This window comes from Morchella importuna (genome assembly GCF_003444635.1).
Source record: "Morchella importuna strain M04M26 chromosome Unknown Morimp01GS035, whole genome shotgun sequence".
Lineage (NCBI taxonomy): Eukaryota > Fungi > Ascomycota > Pezizomycetes > Pezizales > Morchellaceae > Morchella > Morchella importuna.
In genome coordinates, this window is record NW_025763432.1 from 491,105 (window position 1) to 510,327 (window position 19,223).

General features: G+C 47.0%; 7 protein-coding genes across 7 annotated transcripts; 2 read left to right on the plus strand and 5 right to left on the minus strand.

The window, feature by feature from the left end:
- Positions 1-70: 70 nt before the first annotated feature.
- Positions 71-596, plus strand: LAJ45_09370 (uncharacterized protein; the record flags this gene model as incomplete). Its single annotated transcript, XM_046118913.1, has 3 exons — positions 71-239; positions 455-480; positions 567-596. The coding sequence occupies 3 exons, from the start codon at positions 71-73 to the stop codon at positions 594-596; spliced, it is 225 nt and encodes a 74-aa protein (XP_045967991.1).
- Positions 597-1,108: 512 nt separating this feature from the next.
- On the plus strand, positions 1,109-3,085 carry LAJ45_09371 (uncharacterized protein; the record flags this gene model as incomplete). The annotated part of the gene is made up of 1 exon (XM_046118914.1): positions 1,109-3,085. One exon carries the CDS (start codon positions 1,109-1,111, stop codon positions 3,083-3,085), a length of 1,977 nt encoding a protein of 658 aa, XP_045967992.1.
- Positions 3,086-6,070: 2,985 nt separating this feature from the next.
- LAJ45_09372 (uncharacterized protein) lies at positions 6,071-6,703 on the minus strand (the record flags this gene model as incomplete). Its single annotated transcript, XM_046118915.1, has 2 exons — positions 6,071-6,448; positions 6,509-6,703. 2 exons carry the CDS (start codon positions 6,701-6,703, stop codon positions 6,071-6,073), a joined length of 573 nt encoding a protein of 190 aa, XP_045967993.1.
- A 5,511-nt stretch (positions 6,704-12,214) lies between these two features.
- LAJ45_09373 (uncharacterized protein) lies at positions 12,215-12,775 on the minus strand (the record flags this gene model as incomplete). Its single annotated transcript, XM_046118916.1, has 1 exon — positions 12,215-12,775. One exon carries the CDS (start codon positions 12,773-12,775, stop codon positions 12,215-12,217), a length of 561 nt encoding a protein of 186 aa, XP_045967994.1.
- Positions 12,776-13,854: 1,079 nt separating this feature from the next.
- On the minus strand, positions 13,855-14,559 carry LAJ45_09374 (uncharacterized protein; the record flags this gene model as incomplete). Its single annotated transcript, XM_046118917.1, has 3 exons — positions 13,855-14,161; positions 14,231-14,279; positions 14,532-14,559. 3 exons carry the CDS (start codon positions 14,557-14,559, stop codon positions 13,855-13,857), a joined length of 384 nt encoding a protein of 127 aa, XP_045967995.1.
- Positions 14,560-15,232: 673 nt separating this feature from the next.
- LAJ45_09375 (uncharacterized protein) lies at positions 15,233-16,606 on the minus strand (the record flags this gene model as incomplete). Its single annotated transcript, XM_046118918.1, has 1 exon — positions 15,233-16,606. One exon carries the CDS (start codon positions 16,604-16,606, stop codon positions 15,233-15,235), a length of 1,374 nt encoding a protein of 457 aa, XP_045967996.1.
- Positions 16,607-17,756: 1,150 nt separating this feature from the next.
- On the minus strand, positions 17,757-19,032 carry LAJ45_09376 (uncharacterized protein; the record flags this gene model as incomplete). The annotated part of the gene is made up of 3 exons (XM_046118919.1): positions 17,757-18,432; positions 18,560-18,693; positions 18,760-19,032. The coding sequence occupies 3 exons, from the start codon at positions 19,030-19,032 to the stop codon at positions 17,757-17,759; spliced, it is 1,083 nt and encodes a 360-aa protein (XP_045967997.1).
- Positions 19,033-19,223: the final 191 nt, after the last annotated feature.

Consider the following 19,223-nt stretch of genomic DNA (forward strand, 5'->3'; position numbering starts at 1 on the left):
CTCTTCTTACTCCACCCTACTCCATGTGTTCCAGAATCCAGCCAGCCTTCCCTAAAGACGATTCTATTGCATGGCTAGCGACTTGGCCCAGAGCCATGGGTCGGCAATCGGCTCTCACCGTCCGTACGACGACGACGACGACGACGACGACGACAAATTCTCTGCTACGCACGCGCTATCACTCGCCAGTCTTGGCACCGCACAACACCCCGTAAGGGATCATGAAAGTCTTGGCAGGGGTAACCTTTTCAACGTCTTTCGAGACCAAGCCAGCTGAACTCACTGCAGTTGGGGCCTGTCAATGAGGCTGTGAATCCTGGCTGCATGGTAGACAAGACACGTACAAGCTCTACTCTAAGTTTCAAGCGAGTGCATGCATATAGTACCTCCATCAATCTTGGCCCCTTTCATTAAGCTTAAGGGCTAACCTTCTATATGCGAATACGAGGTGCAGAAACATCACTCTTGCGGAAGGTGCCGGTGAGCATGTTTCCCAATTCTTCTTGACCCCCCCCTCCCCACCTATGGTTACGTGTGGGAAAGAAGCTGAATAGATTGCCTTGAAGGATAGGATTCTTCAGTGCCGAGTACTTTAATCTCACGATTGCCCTTCAGCAAAGCGCAAAGATAGCGAATTCCCCTTATTCTTGTTACTGGTGTCGATCTTGCGGCGCGGGAGGCATGGTTTTTACATGCCATGATGGGTAAATTGCCTATTTGTCTAGGGCATGATGATAGAGTCAGTAACAGTGAGGGGTATGCCGGCCCAAAACCCGAGAATGCCAGGAGTACATGGGTTACTACTGGCTAGGACCTAGGCCATATATGCGAAAGATGTGTAGCCAGGGGATCCGAAGACTCTACTAGGGATATATACCGAACCCGGACGGGCGATTTCTCTTCATGGGGAGTATAAAGGCATGACCACCGGCACATCAAATCACTAATGCCTTTTTGCTGTCTGAGAAATCGTATCTGTTGACGGACCATCCATGTACGGGATAACACTAATAAATAATGGTATAGAAAGCCTTCATCGTCCGCTGAACTCATCATTGCATAGTCCCATCAGCTGTTGTTGTTCACATACACATCATATGTATCTGATATGCCAATCATAAAATCCCCCAAAATCAGCATCGACGATCCCTTTGCCTACAACTCCGCCAGCACGAGTCCCAATGGCGACAACGACGACATCCCACTCAAAACCCTCACACTCCCCTCAAAGACCGGGCGCATAACAACCTTCGAGTCCCGCTACCTCAAACACTCGGGCTCCAACTCCAGTCTTTCCCGCACCTGGCTTGCCTCCTCCGGGGACCTCCAGCCCGCCAGCCCGCATCCTCTCAAGTCTGTCAGCACACCCACCGACTCTGACGGCAATGCCCTGATCGCACCATGGGGGATTCACTGGCGGACACCCATCGCGATGGTTGGTCTCTTTCTCGTGGGCCTCGGGACCGCAATAGCACACCACTACTACTACAACTTCCTCCACGCCACCCCCGCGGGCACCGCAGCGGCCCAGGAGTGGGTGAACCGGATAGGTACGGGGCTGGCATTCCTGTCGCGCGCGGCCTTGTCGGGCGTCATTGAGATCGCTCGAAAGCAGTGGGTGTGGGTGACGTTGAGGGAGAAGTCCATGTCACTAATGGGGATAAACTCCATGTTTGGCGCCGGGACAGATCCCCTGAACTTTCTTAGCTGGGAGATGATATCGCGGGCAAAGTTCAACACGTTCCTGGCCATGGTCATATGGTCCCTGCCTGTTGTGGCTATCTTTACGCCAACCACAATCTCGGTGTTTTCCTCGGGGCAGGAGAAGGTGGGTGAGTGTGTGGTACCGTCACTGTCGTTCAACTTTGGTGCCGAGCCACTGGATGGGTTGAGATGGTACAACTTGTCCAACGGTACGACCCTTGGCGATATATTTGAGGAAGTCTACCACAACCCTAGTCCCCGTGCTAGCAGTATCTTCACGACCGCTGCCTTCTCTGGACAGGCCTTGGTCGCGGCCGATACAGTTCTGGAGGAGGATTGCGGCGAGATGTGCACCTACAGCATTCAATTCACCGGCCCCGCCGTAAACTGCACCGAGCAGGCGTTCTGGGAGGTCGATGACCCGCTATCCAACACCACAGTCCCCCGCCAGTCCAAAGACGGCCTCAGCCCGGTCTTTAGCGCCGCCCGCGCCGAGAAGGTATGGAACCAGCTGCTTGTTGGAAACCTGCGCGCACCGGGCGATGAAACAGAGGACTCGGACACCTGGGAGTGGCATGGATATTCGTGCGTGAACTCGATCGCGCAGTACTCGGTCACGATCAACATCAACGATGGCCGCATGAGGAAGCCCACGATTGACGCGGTGAAGCTCCTGTACCCGGTGACGGAGGAGCCGTCGTTCAACACCACGTACTCGCGCATCCACATCTCAAACTGGGCGCTCTTTGACACACTGGTGGACATCCTCGCCGGCGATGTCTCGACCGGGATCAGCCACTTCAACTACTCCATGGACGGCATCGAGTACTTCAAGAGCGCACAGGAGATGCGTATCACGCAGACCAAGGTCCTGTCCACGTCCCTCGCCTCCCCAAAGAGCACAACAAACAACATGAAGACCGTCGCCAACCTCGCGCCCGCCATCGAGGCCATGGCACAAAACATGGTGGTCTCCCTCCTCTCGGACCGCACGCTCATCTACGCCACCAACATCACAACCAGATGTCGCTCAACAGAGTTCCAAAACATCTACACATACAACTGGGAGAAGCTTGTCGGCGTATACACCGCGGGCGTGTTTTTTGCGCTCGCCATCGGCATGCTAGGCTTCGTGGCGCTGGCAAAGAATGGAGTCGTGAGCGACGATAGCTTCTCGACGTTTCTGCTGACGACAAGGAATCCGACGCTGGATCGGTTGGCCGCGGGCGCGTGTCTGGGTGGGGAGCCGCTGCCGAGGGAGCTGCAGAGGTTGAAGTTTAGGTTTGGGGTTGTGGGGGAGCGAGGGGAGGGGGTGGGGCATGTGGCGTTGGGGTTGGAGGAGGAGGTGGTGAGCATTAGGAGGGGGGGGAGGTATTCGTGATTGTAAATGTGGATATGGGGTGAGGAAGAGAGAAGGGGGGGAGGGGTGGGGAAGAGAGAAGGGGTGGGTGGGTGTATAGATATGGGAAGGCGTTTGTGTATAGACTTACTTGCTTGTATACATATACTGGTGTGATTAATTATAATTTGAGTGTGATGCTGAGCATCGAAATTTTTTTTTTTTGTTCAACTCATTAATCGCATGCAGAGCATCGAAACCGCTGCTGTGCACATGTGAGATTGTTTCGTAGTTAATTTGTTGAAGTCTCTATCCTTCCCGCAGTGTATGCGGAAAATCAACTGTAGTGGGGACCAACAGCAGTGTAGGGTACGTACCATCGAGTGATACCCCATGACCCTCAATACCAACCCACCACCACTAAGCCCACCTCTCGAGAAACACAACCACCATCATATCATTAAACAGCGGCCTACACTCCGCCATAAGCCCCACACCACGCGATGCCTTCTGTAGCTAGTTAAACACGCTGTATCGAACTCAAACCACAAACCTGAATTAATGCATGTAATCCTTCCACATCTTGGCGTCCGTATATCCGTTTGGCAAGCTTCTCCTGATCATCTGCCTCGTATTTTGGGGGGATTGGGGGGGAGGGTGTTGGAGGGGTTAAGATCCGGTTTGGAGGGTTTTGATCGGTGATTGGATTAGTTTTGTTTTTGTTGCGGGTGGTGGTGGGAGTGTTTGATCTCCGTTTGGTTGGCTGGCTTAGACCATCTATAGAGTGGGAGTAATGCGAAATCTTGGGGATCAGCAGCTGGGACGGAAAGGAGGGGGCGGTTTTGCTCGTATTCTTTAAATCGCGTATTACATACATGTACTTGGTATTAAAGCGCCCCAAGTACATAAACTCAGCCACTACGTGGACCCCCAACTGCAGGACATAAAACATATTAGAAATGAACAACTGATTAAAAGATAAAGAACAGCTACGTACTCTAATGAGATCAATATCTACGTAAATATATACGTAAATAGTACCAATTGTCCCTACTTGGTCAGTACATGTACCTACTTATGTACGAGGTTATAGCCAAAAAAGTCCGGTAACGTGCCTAACAACGGACATACACATACCGACGATGAGTTCCACTCCCCTACGTAACGGGCCTGATAACTCAATATTAAATAATGAATATATTTAATTGTTCTCAAGCTTTATATCTTAAAATAGGAGGTAAATATCTCGGCGTGTTGTTGAGATATCGAGGTCGAAGTTGGGCCAGAGTTTCCCGTTGCTAGCTTTACCGGCCTTTTTTTTTGGCCACAACCTCGTACGTAATCGATCGAGATGGTTGCATGCGTGCGGTCATGGGATATCACTCGATATATATTACATCCTGTGGTTTGGTGCGTTTGGTGGGCTACTGATCACGCAGCGTGTGCTGATTCCTATTTGTAATTGTAGGTCTTTATCCTCCGACTGCAGACCAATCCATAGGCGAAAATATGCATGCAGTTAACGTTCGGACGTGGCGATTATGGGAGGCATAGGATTTATATTCCGAGCTCGTCGGCCGGCCGGCGCCCACCGCGTGGCACGGACATCGGCCATAATAGAAAGAAATCGGTGGAAACCGAAGATGATACACGCGTGGAGAATCACCTTTAGCTGCAATATCGATATCCGGTTCGCTTTGGGGGCTCGTAAGCTAGCATTCATGAGCTGAAGCTTTACAGACGCATGTCGTGAGCGTAGTGGGAGGAGTCATATTTTCTTAGAGAGATGATCTAGAATAGAGTGATTTTGGGAATGTTAATACATCACACAGCTGGAAGAGTATATATGTAGGTCAATATAAGCTTATGATATTTGTGCACATATATGCATGTGCACGTGTACGTGCTGCTCGCCATTCTACATATATCGCATGCATCATTCCACTAGTGGTCCCATCTTCCAAGACGGCGACTGAAAAACATCCAATTCACATCTTCTTGAGCACCGTCACCCTACTGGTTGGAAAGCAAGTAAGATACGTTTGTATTTGGCATTCCAACAACCCTAACCCTATTCGAAACCTAACCCTGCTTGTGTGCGACGATAAAAACTCGGACGGTTCGATGATCTGTCATCCCATTCAAGTAGTTTGCACCCGGTGGCAATATAGTCTCGTTATGAGTTGTGTCTTTGGTCTGTTATCGTGGGCATGCGTGCTTACAATAGACTTCTGCGTCTCGCATTCTCATGTGTGACATGGATCGATATACCCGCGATGGATATGTCGCATGGGAGGCGGGACTTGATTAGTGAACAGTGTTAGATCGAATGGTGATGCCACTGCCTACTAGACTCATGTATGGGGTTAACGAAGGCTTCAGCACTGAAAATAAGGGCCATAAAGATGTGGGGCGGATTATTGGACTTTGAGCTGGGCTAGGCTATAAACTCGAAATCAAAATGAACCCGAGATAGTTGATGAGGTTACCAATGTTCGTGAGAATAGAATAGACAAATTCAAAAACACAGAGGTTATATTGTATGTTATACTAGGTTATATCACATTAGTTGGTTGTCGTCGAAAATACCTATTCGGGTTTTGTAGTTCGCTACTCCATTAGGCTACTGTTGTAACTGCTGGAGAATGCTAGCGCACCTCCCCCGGTTCCCTCACTTTGATCATTGCAAGCCAATATTCAAGAGCTCGCTCACACTCGCACTCTGGAAAAATCAGGTTCAGGTTTTAATCTAAGTATAAATTGTAAAAATTAAGTACCAATAGAGTGCCTCCTGAGCCGAAAAAAAGATCTCAACCCAATCCTCAGCTACACTAATAATATTGCTCGCACTACCGCCCACCCAACACCCCCTAATATATAACCCATCCATAAAAACTCAAAAAATCAAAAAAGAAGACAAAAGAGAACCAGAGTAATGTATGGAAGAGAACTAAATCCTTCCAGATAAAGAAGAGGAGAGCACAACCAGAACTAACTAAAAAAAAACCCGCCAAAAGTTGGAACCATTTAAACAACTTGAATTGCAAGCCCACTGTTAGAGTACCAGCCGGCCCAGTCCTCATCGCCCTGGGGCACAACCTCGTATCCAAGAGTAGTTGCTTTCTCAGGGCAGGGGAATTTAGGTGGCGGGATGGCATCCCAAGTGGCCGACGCACCATCTGGGGCAATAGTGAAAATACCGTAATGGATGTTACGGTAGGGGCGGGAGGTGAAAGTGTCTGTGGTGCTGATAGGGCCGCCGACGCTAAAGAGCTGGACTTTGCGGGTGCCTCCAGCATAGAAGCCGTTGCCGAGGATAAATTGACACGTTTTGCCCTTAAGGCCGTCTGGCAACGAATAGCTGAGGAGGGTGTTTGTGTCATATTGAACGCCTTGGTAGGTGTACTATTGGTAAGTTTGTTAGAATACTGCTTGTATGGTATATGTAAATATAGAGGGACATACTCTGCCGATTGAGACCCAACTGTCGCTGACGTATCCATAGCTTGGGCTCCAAATAACGGTCATCGGGTTGTTGGGGTAGTAAACTGCCTGTTGGCGGGCCTCGAGCTGGACATCTGCCTCTGCATCTGCGACAGGAGCGGAAGCGACCAAGCCATTGAAGAGGGCGAGAGCAGCGGCGAAGATGGTGAACTTCATTTTGAAAGATTTGAAGATGAGGATCTGAAACTAGGAAGTTTTCTTGTCTGGTTGAGGAGAGAAGAAGTAGTAGACTGAAGCTGTAGTAGTCTTGCTGTTGGATGTCCGAGTGGATGAGGAAGGGAAAGAGGTAATTGAGGGTGGGATATCGAGGGGTATTTATCGTGATAGTGAACTTAGACTTTTGGAGTCTTTCCAGCTGCGGCTGATCGTCTGATCGAATGCTGCTTTTTTTTTTTCCTTTTCGGAATCACGATCATTGGCCTCTTCCGACTTCTACACTGCCCCAGCATGTTCTTTGAGGGGTGCAACTAACTTTTCGTCTGGGAACAGTAAGCCAGAGTGCAACTCGTGGCTGCATGTATGTCTCAAACCAACCACAAAAGCCATCTATACCAACAATAATCACAAAAGCGCACGAGAATCTTTCCGTGCCTATGGACTACATGTCGGTACCAATGTATTGTGGGGTGACAAAAGTTCTCGTGATTTTCGCCACAAGACTGATCGTCAAAGTCGGCAATCGGGATTCATACCTAAGAGGTATGTTCTATCAATCTTTAGCTCTATAATCGCGTTAATATCTTCTCTATATCTTTTGTACTCTAGAACCCATATCGTGTTACTTACTTGGGATCTCACCACATGGTACCTCCTTCTAATTTTTTGTATTGATCCAAGTATATACCACATAGCAAAGTATTCACTCGCCTCAGGTATTGCTTCCTTCCCCTGTGAGCTCGAGTATCTGCAGGCTAATGATGCAACATCGGATACCCAGCACGTTCAGTGAAGTATCGCACATAACCCACGCTGTACTATCTACCTACCAACAGCCAATTCTTACAGCCCCAGACCAGTTGCAGAGGCTGATATGAGCCTTAGCCCTAGCCTACTCTCGTCAGAGTTCAAAGTGCGATTCCAACGCCAAAAAAACCTAAATATTACTATAATTTCTTTTCTTCTTCTACAGTATGTAGTTGTAGGGCTATGCAAGACATCGGGTGCTGGAACCAATAAACGCACTGACCATGCGCTCTTTCTATGGGGTGCAGCTTTAAATTCGCTTCCGACGGAAATTTTCACCACAGGCCTAGGTAGGCATGTATATTTAGGTGCTGTATGGTGCTTACCCGAAGTGGTGGGCTGAGGTTACACGATGTGACAAAGAACCAAAGCAGTTTTTGGTGTTTGGGTGCAGGCGGTGAGGTGGTACAAAGGTGGTGGTTCTTTGTGTAAGCGTTTTTTGGCGGGGGCTGATATGATAGGGTATTTTTGGGTAAGACACTAGTAGGTGTTGGCGCAGGAATACGATAGCCCGCCAACAGCATAACGTGATTCTGACAAGGTAATCGTATGTAGTCAGTGTCAATGAGTACCCGAATGGAGGAAGGTTTTAGAGTATTACCATTCGTCCCGAATGATTTATCCCACGTATATGAGTAAGATGTTTTCATACCACTGGATTCCACTATAGTAATACGTATGTACAGCCGGTGATGATGTTTGGAGGATCTGGAAGCTGCAGCTGCCGATGTTGTCAGATCTGGAATATGAAGATCGAAAATCTTCCTTAATTAGGTAGAAAGCTCTAATAGGTAGCAGTGGTGATGACGAATAAATTTCTTCAAGTGTCAAGTTGTTGACTCAATGCTTCAATTGCAAGCGCAGCAAACAAAGTGCAACAGAAAGTGCAACAACGATCTATTTTGGGATAAACCCGATCACCCATAAGGCTGGTGAGAAGCAGCGTTACTTCCAGCATGCGCACAGATTAATGGAGACCTTTAGCGGTAGCTAGTATCCATTCTACACGTTGTTGCGGTACGGTGGCCGTGGGATAATCTCCATTCACTTGCTAATACTGCGGTAGCCACTCGCGTCAGCCCAGATTATACCCCGCCTTGAAAAACATCGATGAAAATCGAGCATGCATATGATAGTATACCGATATAATAATTCCTAAGAAAAACTGCTAATCTTCTCACATATTTCTTCCGTCGTGAACGTTCAGCCGCACCGGCTTACCGCCAAAGCTGAGAGGCGCCTTTGACAACGCTTGAACCTCTTAGGCACAAAAGGCTAGTTGATAGGGCAGTTGATAGGGCAGAAAAGCTAAAGAATACAACCGCTACAGTAAGAACTAAGTGCAAAATACGGCACAACAATTGGCGCAATTCTAGATCACTAAGTTACTTGCAGTGCAAGTATAGATTAGGCGGTCATTGTACCGTGTAATACTTCCTGCGCAGTCAATAAAAACAAGCATCGAGCATATATGCAATGCTGTTGGCCTAAAACGGCTTAATGCGTGCGAATTACTGGTGGATCTGACATCACTGGACTGCACTTTTCTGCATGTTTGAGTTTGTTGCATTAGGGCGTAGGGCTCATGTGATGGGTTGGGGACGCGAGGGTCCAAAGTGCATTCCTTGAACAGTGCTGGATGCATTGCCCTTCCTTCCCTCTTCCTAAAGTTCACTTCACACTTCTACTCTTATTGCCCCATCGATCATAACTCATGAGCCATCAATGTAGATACATGTAGTAATAGGTAACTAGGACCACGAGGCCGATTTGCTCACCTGTTAAAGAACTCGGAAGAAACGAACCACCCATATTCTACATATTTTAGCAAACCCCGATTACTACCTAGAAAAAAGTTTTTTAGATGAGAGATATTTTCAACTTACTTGGTCTTGGTTACTTAAAAATGGATGGCCACATATAAGGTAACACAGACAAGAACTTCCAAGAAAACCTGACCCTGGCGACATATTGAATACGAACGAACGATAGTATCAACACGAAGAATTCGTTCAATATATCCGCTTTCGGAATCGGAAGGGACAGCGCATATGGGCACTGCGCTTCAGTACTTCAAGCCAACTACCCACAAGTTATTTCTAGAACAGGTTCATGTTCATTGACACGAGCCTCTTTCTGTTTTTTTCTTACATCCTCCAGAATCGGTACATCCGACCCTCAACAGATACGTTTATTTTAGGTTCATGTATCATACAAACAGGTTTCCCGAATCCCCGCTCTCTTCTCTTTCACGTCTTCTACCTTCAGAATCATCCAATCCCCGAGTGTCACGAAGCTAGCTGGGAAAGCTCTGTACTCTTAATCGAGCGACTTCACCCAGAAATAACATCTACCTAATCAGGTCAATCCGTTCTTACACCAAAATCTTGTGCTCCCTCTTATATGCGGGCACCACGTTTTGAGCAGAACATCGGCATCAATATTCCTAGCTATCATGATGAACGAATGCTGATGGAACACAACGTCGACTGAGCGAGTGACTATGGCCAGAGCAGAAACTGTTGGCGAATACGGGAATGAAGGTAAGTCTGGTTGCCCAAGGGTCGATCTAGATTGTTTCTCTTCTGAATATAGCTCCGATATATATGGCAGGATGGCCACCATTTGAAGGATTGATAGTTTCGATCCTGCGTAGATGCATTTCAAAGCTTTCTTCCTTCCCATCCTTTCCCACAAGCTTCGAACACATCTCTCCAACCCCCATCATCCGATTGCAAAGCTCAAAGCCTATTCTAACAACTTTCAGTGCAGCTGAAGGAAACACCGATCTAAACATCGGCCACGTCTGGCTTTGTTGGCAAAATAGCTAATCTATTCAATGATCATACTTGATCTTATGGAGCTCTGAATAGATCAAACCTCGGTGAACAGCAAACCGATACCTTAACCTCTACCGTGTTTTAGATTTTGGGACATGCTTGGAGAGGAACACTACGGGAGACAGCTCAAGCTTTTGTAGAATATACGTGTCAATATGATGAAGGTCTCTGTAGTTTTAGTTGAGTGAACCGCAGCAAGCCCTGTTTCGACTCATGAGATTGTTTGGGCTGGTATTTGGCACTTTTCTGTATTTTACGTCTTCAGTACATTATACATATAGCCATCACTGTGGCTTAAGAAGCCGAATGGCATCATAAGGCTTAACCATCAACTGATTAGCTATCCATGATATATGTCTACCGCATGCCCTAGCTATAAGTACCTGACATTAAGTTGATTGATGTGCAAAAAATTAATCACCTCTAGTACTGCAAACTTTAATCAGAACCTCAAGGTTCCCTCACGTGGGACTGGCATTGTAAAGTGCAGTCAGGTATTGCAATTGATTCAAGTGTTTCGTTTATATGTGCAGATCTGGCCAGTGAAATTATGCAAGATGGAGATCATGTCGATTCCAGGGGGTAAAGAAAGTTTGAAAAGTTACCAGGGTGGTTAGGGTTTCAAGCCTTGTTTAGTCCTCAGGGTTGGGGTTTAGATTAGGCTGGTGAGGGTCATAACGTCTCACTCGGAATATGGTTTTCTTTGGACGAGTTTTTTTTTTTTTTTTGTTTGTTTAATTCATTAATTGCATGAAACCTTACAGTTATGGCAATAGCCCCTGAACTACCCGCTCCCTTCCACCTCCTCTCACGTTTGGCTGACATAGGAAATATATGAAAATACATCGTGTTTGGACTATTCCTCATCCCCGGCGTCTCTCAACGTCCCCCACCCGTATCCCAGTTTTCTCCTTTCTTCTTCCGTGTTTTCATCTTGCCCGCTCCTCTTGGACGAGTGAGGCATGATGATAAGCAATCGCGATCTTGTAGATCAAGAGGTCTTTAGACCGTATTAGTACTCTCGGTAAAAGAATATACTCGCATGTCGCCTTTTCAGTTAGATGAGCGAGTAGTAAAACATATAGAACTAGTGACTCTTTTACCTTAATCTGGTTGGGTGACAAAAGTTCTCGTGATTTTGTACGAGGATGGGCCATGAAACGACTATAACTCCACGACCGCAAAAGATATAAAGAAGATATTAATATGATCAGAGAGCTGAAGATTGATAGAACATATCTCCTAGGTATGAGTCTCGATTATTGACTTTGTTGATTGGTCTTTTAGGTAATTTCTGCGGGTTGCTTATATGCGAAAACCACGAGAACTTTTGCCACCACACAATACTTATCATTACAAATACACAACCAAATGAGCCTTACCACCCGGAATAGACCGGTCTGCCCATCAATGAGTGCGGCCCATCAGGGAGCGTCCACCCAAAATAGTGGGCAATGTTTGCTGATGGGCAGACTGGTCTACCCTAAGAAAACTGCCCCAAGCTGGTTTTCGATTAGTCCGGATCAACGATCATAAGACATGTGTAGAATTTTAATAAGCATTCAAAAAGATGTAATGCATCCTCATAATCCCTTAATAATAATACAACCTCCATGCATTTCCGATACGGGTTCATAAAGTAAGGCCTGTGTATTGTGGCCCGCCGGTACATTAATTTTGGCAAAGCAAGTACTTATTCAAAAAAAGAGTGATAAACAGGGTATGCACGCAAGTACAACCCCTCCCAAAACGCCAAACAACTTAGTATGGAGTGCCAAAATTCCAAAACCAAAAGTAACGCCACCACCCCCCCCCCCCTCCCCAAGAAGGTTCAATCCCAATAAACCAGGCCTATCCTCAGGCATCAAACCCCCAAAATCTTACCCCATCCTCTTCTCTTCCCCTCTTTATATGTATACCTCCTACTAAATTCCTCCCACTTCCTCTCCCTCTCATTCCAATCCTCCATCTGGCTCGCCAGATGATCCCAACTCTTCGCCTCCTCCTCCTCCAAGACCGTATCGGCATCAGTCTCCGCTTCCTTCGCACCATCCTCTTCCGCCGTCGAGACCACCGAGACCTCCGAAACCCCTGAGCCCCGCCGGCCGTCATCGTCCCTCATACGACTCAGTACCCTCGCTGCGTCCTCAATCTCCTTTGCAGCCTCGTCACGCTGCGCCCTTCGTGCGGCAACGTTTGCATATGCACGGTTCTGATGCCCTGAGCCAGTGAGGGAGTGCCATGAGGTGACATTGTAGTTTGCGGAGAGAAGTGAAGTATAGTTTTGTGACTGGGCCTGGCGCGGGGAGGGGAGTGATGTGTAGGTTGGGACGAGGGTCGAGGTGGAGTGGTACGATGGCGCAGCGGAATATATCGAGAGCTGGTCGTCGCGCTGGGGATCTTCATAATAGGTAGGTGGGTTCATCTTTTCTAACTTAGAGGTTTCTTTGATATTTATTCTTAAGAGTACTCGAGTAGTAGAGAAACTGATTAACGCGGCTTTACTTTACTTTGTGGTGCTAGACGGCGTTGAAGTAGGTTGGTAGGTACTTTACGCGTGGTGGGCGGGGTAAGGATAAGGATGGGGTGACGCGAATAGTGACGTGTGTGATAAGGAGTGCGAGGTCTGGCCTGTGACCTGCATGTGCTACCGGGTCACAGGATGGGCAGTACAATCATGTGCGGATATAGAGGGCTCGTTGCATTGAAGATTTTGCTAGATCTATTTTACTTGGTACATAACATACATGTATCCGCAGTAGAGAGTTTTCGCACACTATTATAAATTTGGGTAGGGTTGCCAGATACAGATCAGGAAGTGTGTGGTATGTGCCAGATTTCATCGATATGATACATAGGTGTGTTGATGACCGGTGGAGACTTTTAAAACTACAGATTGGAATTCACAGCCACAGAAGCCTCACCCGAAGTTTGTATGTTTTTAATTAATGGTGGATTTTATCTTGGTATTTACTGATTTCTGGTTGCTCTTCTCCACTGCGGTGTCCTTCCTCCAATAGCAACAGACAATTACATGAGTGCGGTATCCGAATTTAGGAAATTCACTACGAAACCTCTTTAGTGCGGGCTAGAATGATATAAGGTCGATGTATGTACATGTAGTCAGGATGAGTGAAATGTGATCGACGATTTTTCTTGGAATTATGCATGGAATATCACTCGGGGATTCTATGCGGAGAATTAGACTTTATTCGAACGAACGATATACATTCAAATAGGCTCAACGAAGTATCAGCCAACGTTTCAGTCAAAGCTCGGCGGTACCTCCTTACTTCTTATATGATCCCGGGCAAGAAATTAGGACTCTCGGAAAAGGATGAACCATGTCACAACGCTTCATAGCTAGATCTACATAGAGAGGCGGTAGTGATACCCAGAGCGGCGTTAGCAACAAATCAAATCTTGATGTACATAGTAACACTATTGCCCACCATGGCTAATCATTTGTATCTTGAAAACAGAGGAAGGGATACCGAGAGGCGGCTATTTTTTCTTTTGAACTAAGTCGTAGTCTTCACCACCGCTCTTCTGACAACGCTCAACGCCTTTCAACCACTGCCGCAGAGGTTTTTTGTCACCGTCAATAGCTCTCATGGGATGAAGAGCGCTATCAACAGCCATGTACTGAACGCATTGAGTCTGGGCCTCGAGATCTTCGTTGGTTTTATCGAGCTTTGGTTCGAATTCGGTGCCGTCAAGCCATAATCTGATACTGTTCCGGGAAGTGCGTCCATGCCAGATCACAATAGTAGTGCAGAGAGTAGTGGTGACGAGATTACTAATGATATCTCTATGACGGTGAAGGAATCCGCATTTTGTAAGCAAAGCTTTATCACGATAAATAAAGACGATAACGTACCCTGGAAACTCATAGCCGTTTCTTGTCTGTCCGTTGGCTGTGTCGTGTACTACGGCGGTGATATTGTGTCTGAGTGTTTATCGTTTAGGATGGGAGTTTCGGGTGTTGAGGATTTCACTTGGTGCTATGTTCCCGTATCCTTGGTGTATTTTTTGAGGACATGTAGCGAGTAGGAGCTAACTGGAAGCGTCGACTGGCGGTGCATCACGGCGCCGTCGAGAGCGACTGTAATTGAGAAATTCAATTTGTATGGGAGATCTGCTATTGGTTCAGGAAGATGGCGGGGCCTGTTAGAACCTACATGTATATATTAATGCCGTTTCGGTCATGGGTTGGAACGCGCCTTACTAGATGTAGCTAGATGGCTTGAGGCTGGTGGAGTGATCTATGGCCGCCGGGCATGCGGTATACCTTAGAAATCACCTTTATGAGATGTTGATAAGGATACTTACTATCGTCGCGCGTATAGTAGTCTAAGGGACCTTGTCCCTATCACAGGCACAACCCCCTTTACCTATTCACATTTTCTATTTTTTTATTTTGCATTTGAAATGCTGAGGGGACAACTAGGTAGAATGCTACTGATGTTGTAGTATCATAACCTTTTCACACCTCATCCTCTTCACCCCCCACCTAGTGTCTGACTTCGACAAAGTACATGTACATCTTAAGAAGGTCATTCTTATACCACTTCCACCTTCTATATACTACACAAAGGTTTAATCTACGATACTAGGTCGTTGCATGGTAATTTGATACTGATATATATACCAAAATTCGTGCAAAGGGATTACAGAAAAAAAATAAAACAGCAAAGACACTACCTCATGTAAATCTGCCCAGCCACATGCGTATATATACAGTTTAAATAACAATATGAATAGTGCCACTATAAATTATAAAGTTGGTCTAGGAGGTAGATTGACCGATCCAAGCCAACTAACAACACCCCGCCGAGGAATTAGGTAAATCTATGCCAACCTCGGCGACACTCCAGAGGCCCTATTCAGAACATGCCCCTCCCAATAATGCTATGGCTTCTTTGTGTTCTTCCCGTATCGCGAGAGTGAGTGGCGTATCTCCTGAATCATCTGAGAGAGAGGCATCGGCACCTCGATCTATCAGGAGTTTGACAGCCTCGATGGCTCCTCTGCTTGCAGCGTAGTGAAGAGCAGTTGACCCATCTGCCGCAGTAGAAGATACATCGATGTCATGTTCAAGCAGAAACTTCACCATAGCTTCCGAGTTCTCCTTTAGGTCAATGGCGAACCAAAGAACCGTCATTCCAAGATTGTCTTTGGCTGAGATATCGGCGTTATTAGAGAGAAGGAACTTGAGCATAACCTCACTTCCTGTATAGATAGCGTCCCAAAGTACAGTCTGTCCGGTGTTATCCCTGGCTGAGATATGAGCACCGTTGTGGAGGAGCAGTTCAGCAATATTCGTCCTGCCTGATAAAACGGCATCGTTAAGTGCAGTGAGCCCCTCGTTATCCGCGGCCAAGACATCGACGCCATAAGAAATTAGAAGATCCACTACGGCCTCACTTCCTAAATAAGCGGCGTCCATAAGTGGCGTCTCCCCATTATTATCTGTGACTGAAACATCGATGGATTCGAATTCGTTGAGTAGTTGTAGGAGTAAATCCTCATTCTCTACCAAAACAGCTGGCCAAAGTACAGTTCTTCCATCAATATCTTTGGCTGAGAGATCGATATCGTGGGAAAGCAGGAGAGGGATCATATTCTCCTGTTCCGCCAAAAGAGCATCCCAAAGTACAGTCCTTCCTTCGTCGTTCTTGGCTGAGATATCGGCACCGCAATCGAGGAGGACATAGAACCCAAGCTCATGATTCGACATGACTACATTCGAAAGTACACCGTTTCCCTCCTTATCTTTAGCTGAGATATCAGCGCCATACTCGAGAAGAAGGTCGACAATCTCAGGGCAATTTAAAACGGTCGTAGCATGCGCAGCTTTAAAAAGTACAGTCTGCCCTTTGTTGTCTGTGGCGGAGACGTCCGCCCCATATTCGAGCAGGAGTTTGATAATATCGACTTGCCACGACCGAACAGCTGCCCAAAGTACAGTTTCCCCCTCGCTATTTTTGACCGATAAATCAGCCCCGTGTTCGAGTAGCAGCCTGACTATATCTTCCTTTTTAGACAAAACAGCCGCCCAAAGTGCAGTATTTCCTTCATCGCTAACAGCATTCAGTTCAGCCCCTTGCTCAATCTGTGTCTCCACAAGTTCATGGTTCCCGTTTGCTGCCGCTTCAATGATTGGCGTATACCCGCCCGAGTCCCCGAATGAGAGATGGCATTCCTCCGCTTGGGTGTCGGGGAGAGGTTTGGTCACCAAATCCTCATATTCCATTGATGATGTATGGTAGGTGTGTTAGTGGTTGATCTAGTAGGTGGTGATCATATGCTTGGTTACTACTGTTGCTAGCTCCGGTGTTGTTTTTTTTGAAAATTGAGACTGGTTGGAAAAGAATCAAGATATATAAATCAGTGCTTGGGTTGCTGGATTAACATGCTCCGCCTCGCAGGGGTTACAGGACCAGGATTCTAATTCGGGATTGCGCCTTGAGAGATTTTCAGGGAATAGACCTTCATGAAGTCTAGTCCACCCTACCCTATATTGTATGGAGTATGGGTTATAAACTATAATAACCATGCATGGAGGCTAATATTAAAGCTTATGTACAGCCACTCAGCAAAAGTGTTCGTGATTTAGTTTTAATGTTACTGCGCGGTGTGGCGCACCGGTAATACTGATGTTACTAAAGTTGAGATTCAAAACAACAAAAAATATATCCCTTCGTGCGTTTTCAGGACCGGGCACTAAAGGAAGGTTATCCCTCAAAGAGGTGTTTTACTGGCTGTAAACCTAACCCTCACTCCGCGAACCTGTTTTGGTGTGAGGTCACCGTTTGTGACTTCTTCTTTACTTGTTCTGGCGATTCCAGAGACTGGAAAGAGTTAGATTTAATGGCTATCACCACGCCGTCGTGGGCCTAATATGTCTCCATCTGCGGAACACACGAAGGGATAATATAGTTCGTGACTACGTATAAAAAGAAGATAGGTCATTGATCTTATTCTTCATTAATTTAGGTGTCATTGGTCACTGGGAAAGTCTTCTCTGGGGGGGGGGGGGGGGTTCTCGGTGGTCCGCCACGGTTACATACTTGTATGGAGAAATGTCTCACTCCGAAATCGGAGTCACGAACACTTTTGCAGAGTGGCTGTACATACTATTCAAGCTCGATACGTTAGATTTCATTTCCATAGAGTAAGTCATCATACCATTGATCTATTTGCTTGAACACGACCCGGACCAACACTTAAATGAAAAAACAGAATAAAAAGCTTACTTATAATTACTCCCTCCAAAAAAGCAAAAATTCAGAGTCCTAGATTACACGCTATAAAAGAAATAAGGAAAGAAGTTTGAAAGAAAAGAAAGAAAGGTGAACGTCGGTTGACGAATCAAATCATAATGTGCCCCGTAGCATACATCTTCAGGTATAACTGATATCATCATCTGCTTCTCCTACTTCATCGCCTTCATCGACTTCATCACCATCGCCGGATGATGCTTCATCCATGGGTATATTCACGTCTCCTTGGCCATTTCCCGCGCCGGGAGTAGCACTACTACTTCCACCAGCCACAGCTCCATCCCTTGAGCTCCACATGCGGTCTAGCTCAGTGGTTAGTTGTACCTCCTCAGCTCTTCCGTAGAGCTCCCTTGACATGGCCGCTCTCTCTTCCCACTTCTTTGCCCTCTCCTCTAAGCTTTTCCCCGTCTCCCATAATTCGGCATATGCAGTTAATCTCTCAATCTCATGTCCTTTGCGTGCGAATTCACGCCCAAGCTCTTGCAATGCGAGGCGTTTCTTCTCGTTATCGTCGAGAGGCTGCCATCTCGTCCACTCTTCATTCAAGCGAGGTGACCACGCACTTAGTGGAGAGTTGCGGAAAAGTGTATATAATGCCGTGTATTCATGGATATCAGGATGCACTACATTCCAGGTTCCGGTGTGGTAAAGAGGGACGGGGGTAAATAGTGTTGGTGGTGCGGGGAGAAAGTGATACGCTAGCGTTGCGAAATTGAGAATTTGGTGGGGACTCGTGGGGGTCAGTCCTGATCCGGAGGTAAAGTCGGGCAATGAGGGCAAAGAAGCCGAAGCTTTTCTGGAAGGCTGTTAGCATACTCCTGACTCCGTGACGCTAGATAAACAGTGGGGAGTAAGCTGAGTAATCGGACTAGTGTGGTGTATGGGTGATATTCTGTGAGTGTTAGGGTCCTACGGAGGCTTACATCTCCTCCACTTCTTTAGCAAGCTCCTTGAATACCATGCTTCTAGCCATGTCTGCAATCCTCTTCACCCTCTTCTTCTCTACTTGCTGCTCTTGATGTCTTTCATAGTTCCTCCGGTTCTGCAGACTCTTCTTCTACACGACCCTGAACCGTCAGCGCGCTCTTGGAAACGCACCGAGTCAATCGCACCCGATACCCACCTCCTTGGGGTCCATATGCTTCATTCCTCGCAGCCGTCGAACGTCGTGCCGTAAACTTCTCATCTGGGAGATCGCTTCCTCTGTATGCTTGTCATCTGGCCGGGCTGGGCTGACTGCATACACCCACTGGTCATAGTGCCTCCCCAACCCACTCTTGGTAAATACCGCACCACACCATACGCAGGAGCAGTTTTTTGGAGGCGGTGCTCGGATGCGACGTTTTGGGGCCTGAGTAGATGGGGAGGCCGTCGAAGGTTCTGGAGGGTGGGACATAGATTGTGTGAGAGATGTTACATTAAAGATGGTTTGAACTAGATTGGAATATAAGCTATGGTACGTGGTACTAGTGGTGTTGTGAGAAGGGGTTTTTGTAGTTTGCACACACGAAAGCAAGAAGCGGAGGAAAGATGGCGTTAGGTTAAGGGTTGGTTACACCAGGTTCCCGAAGCCACAAAGCTTGGCGA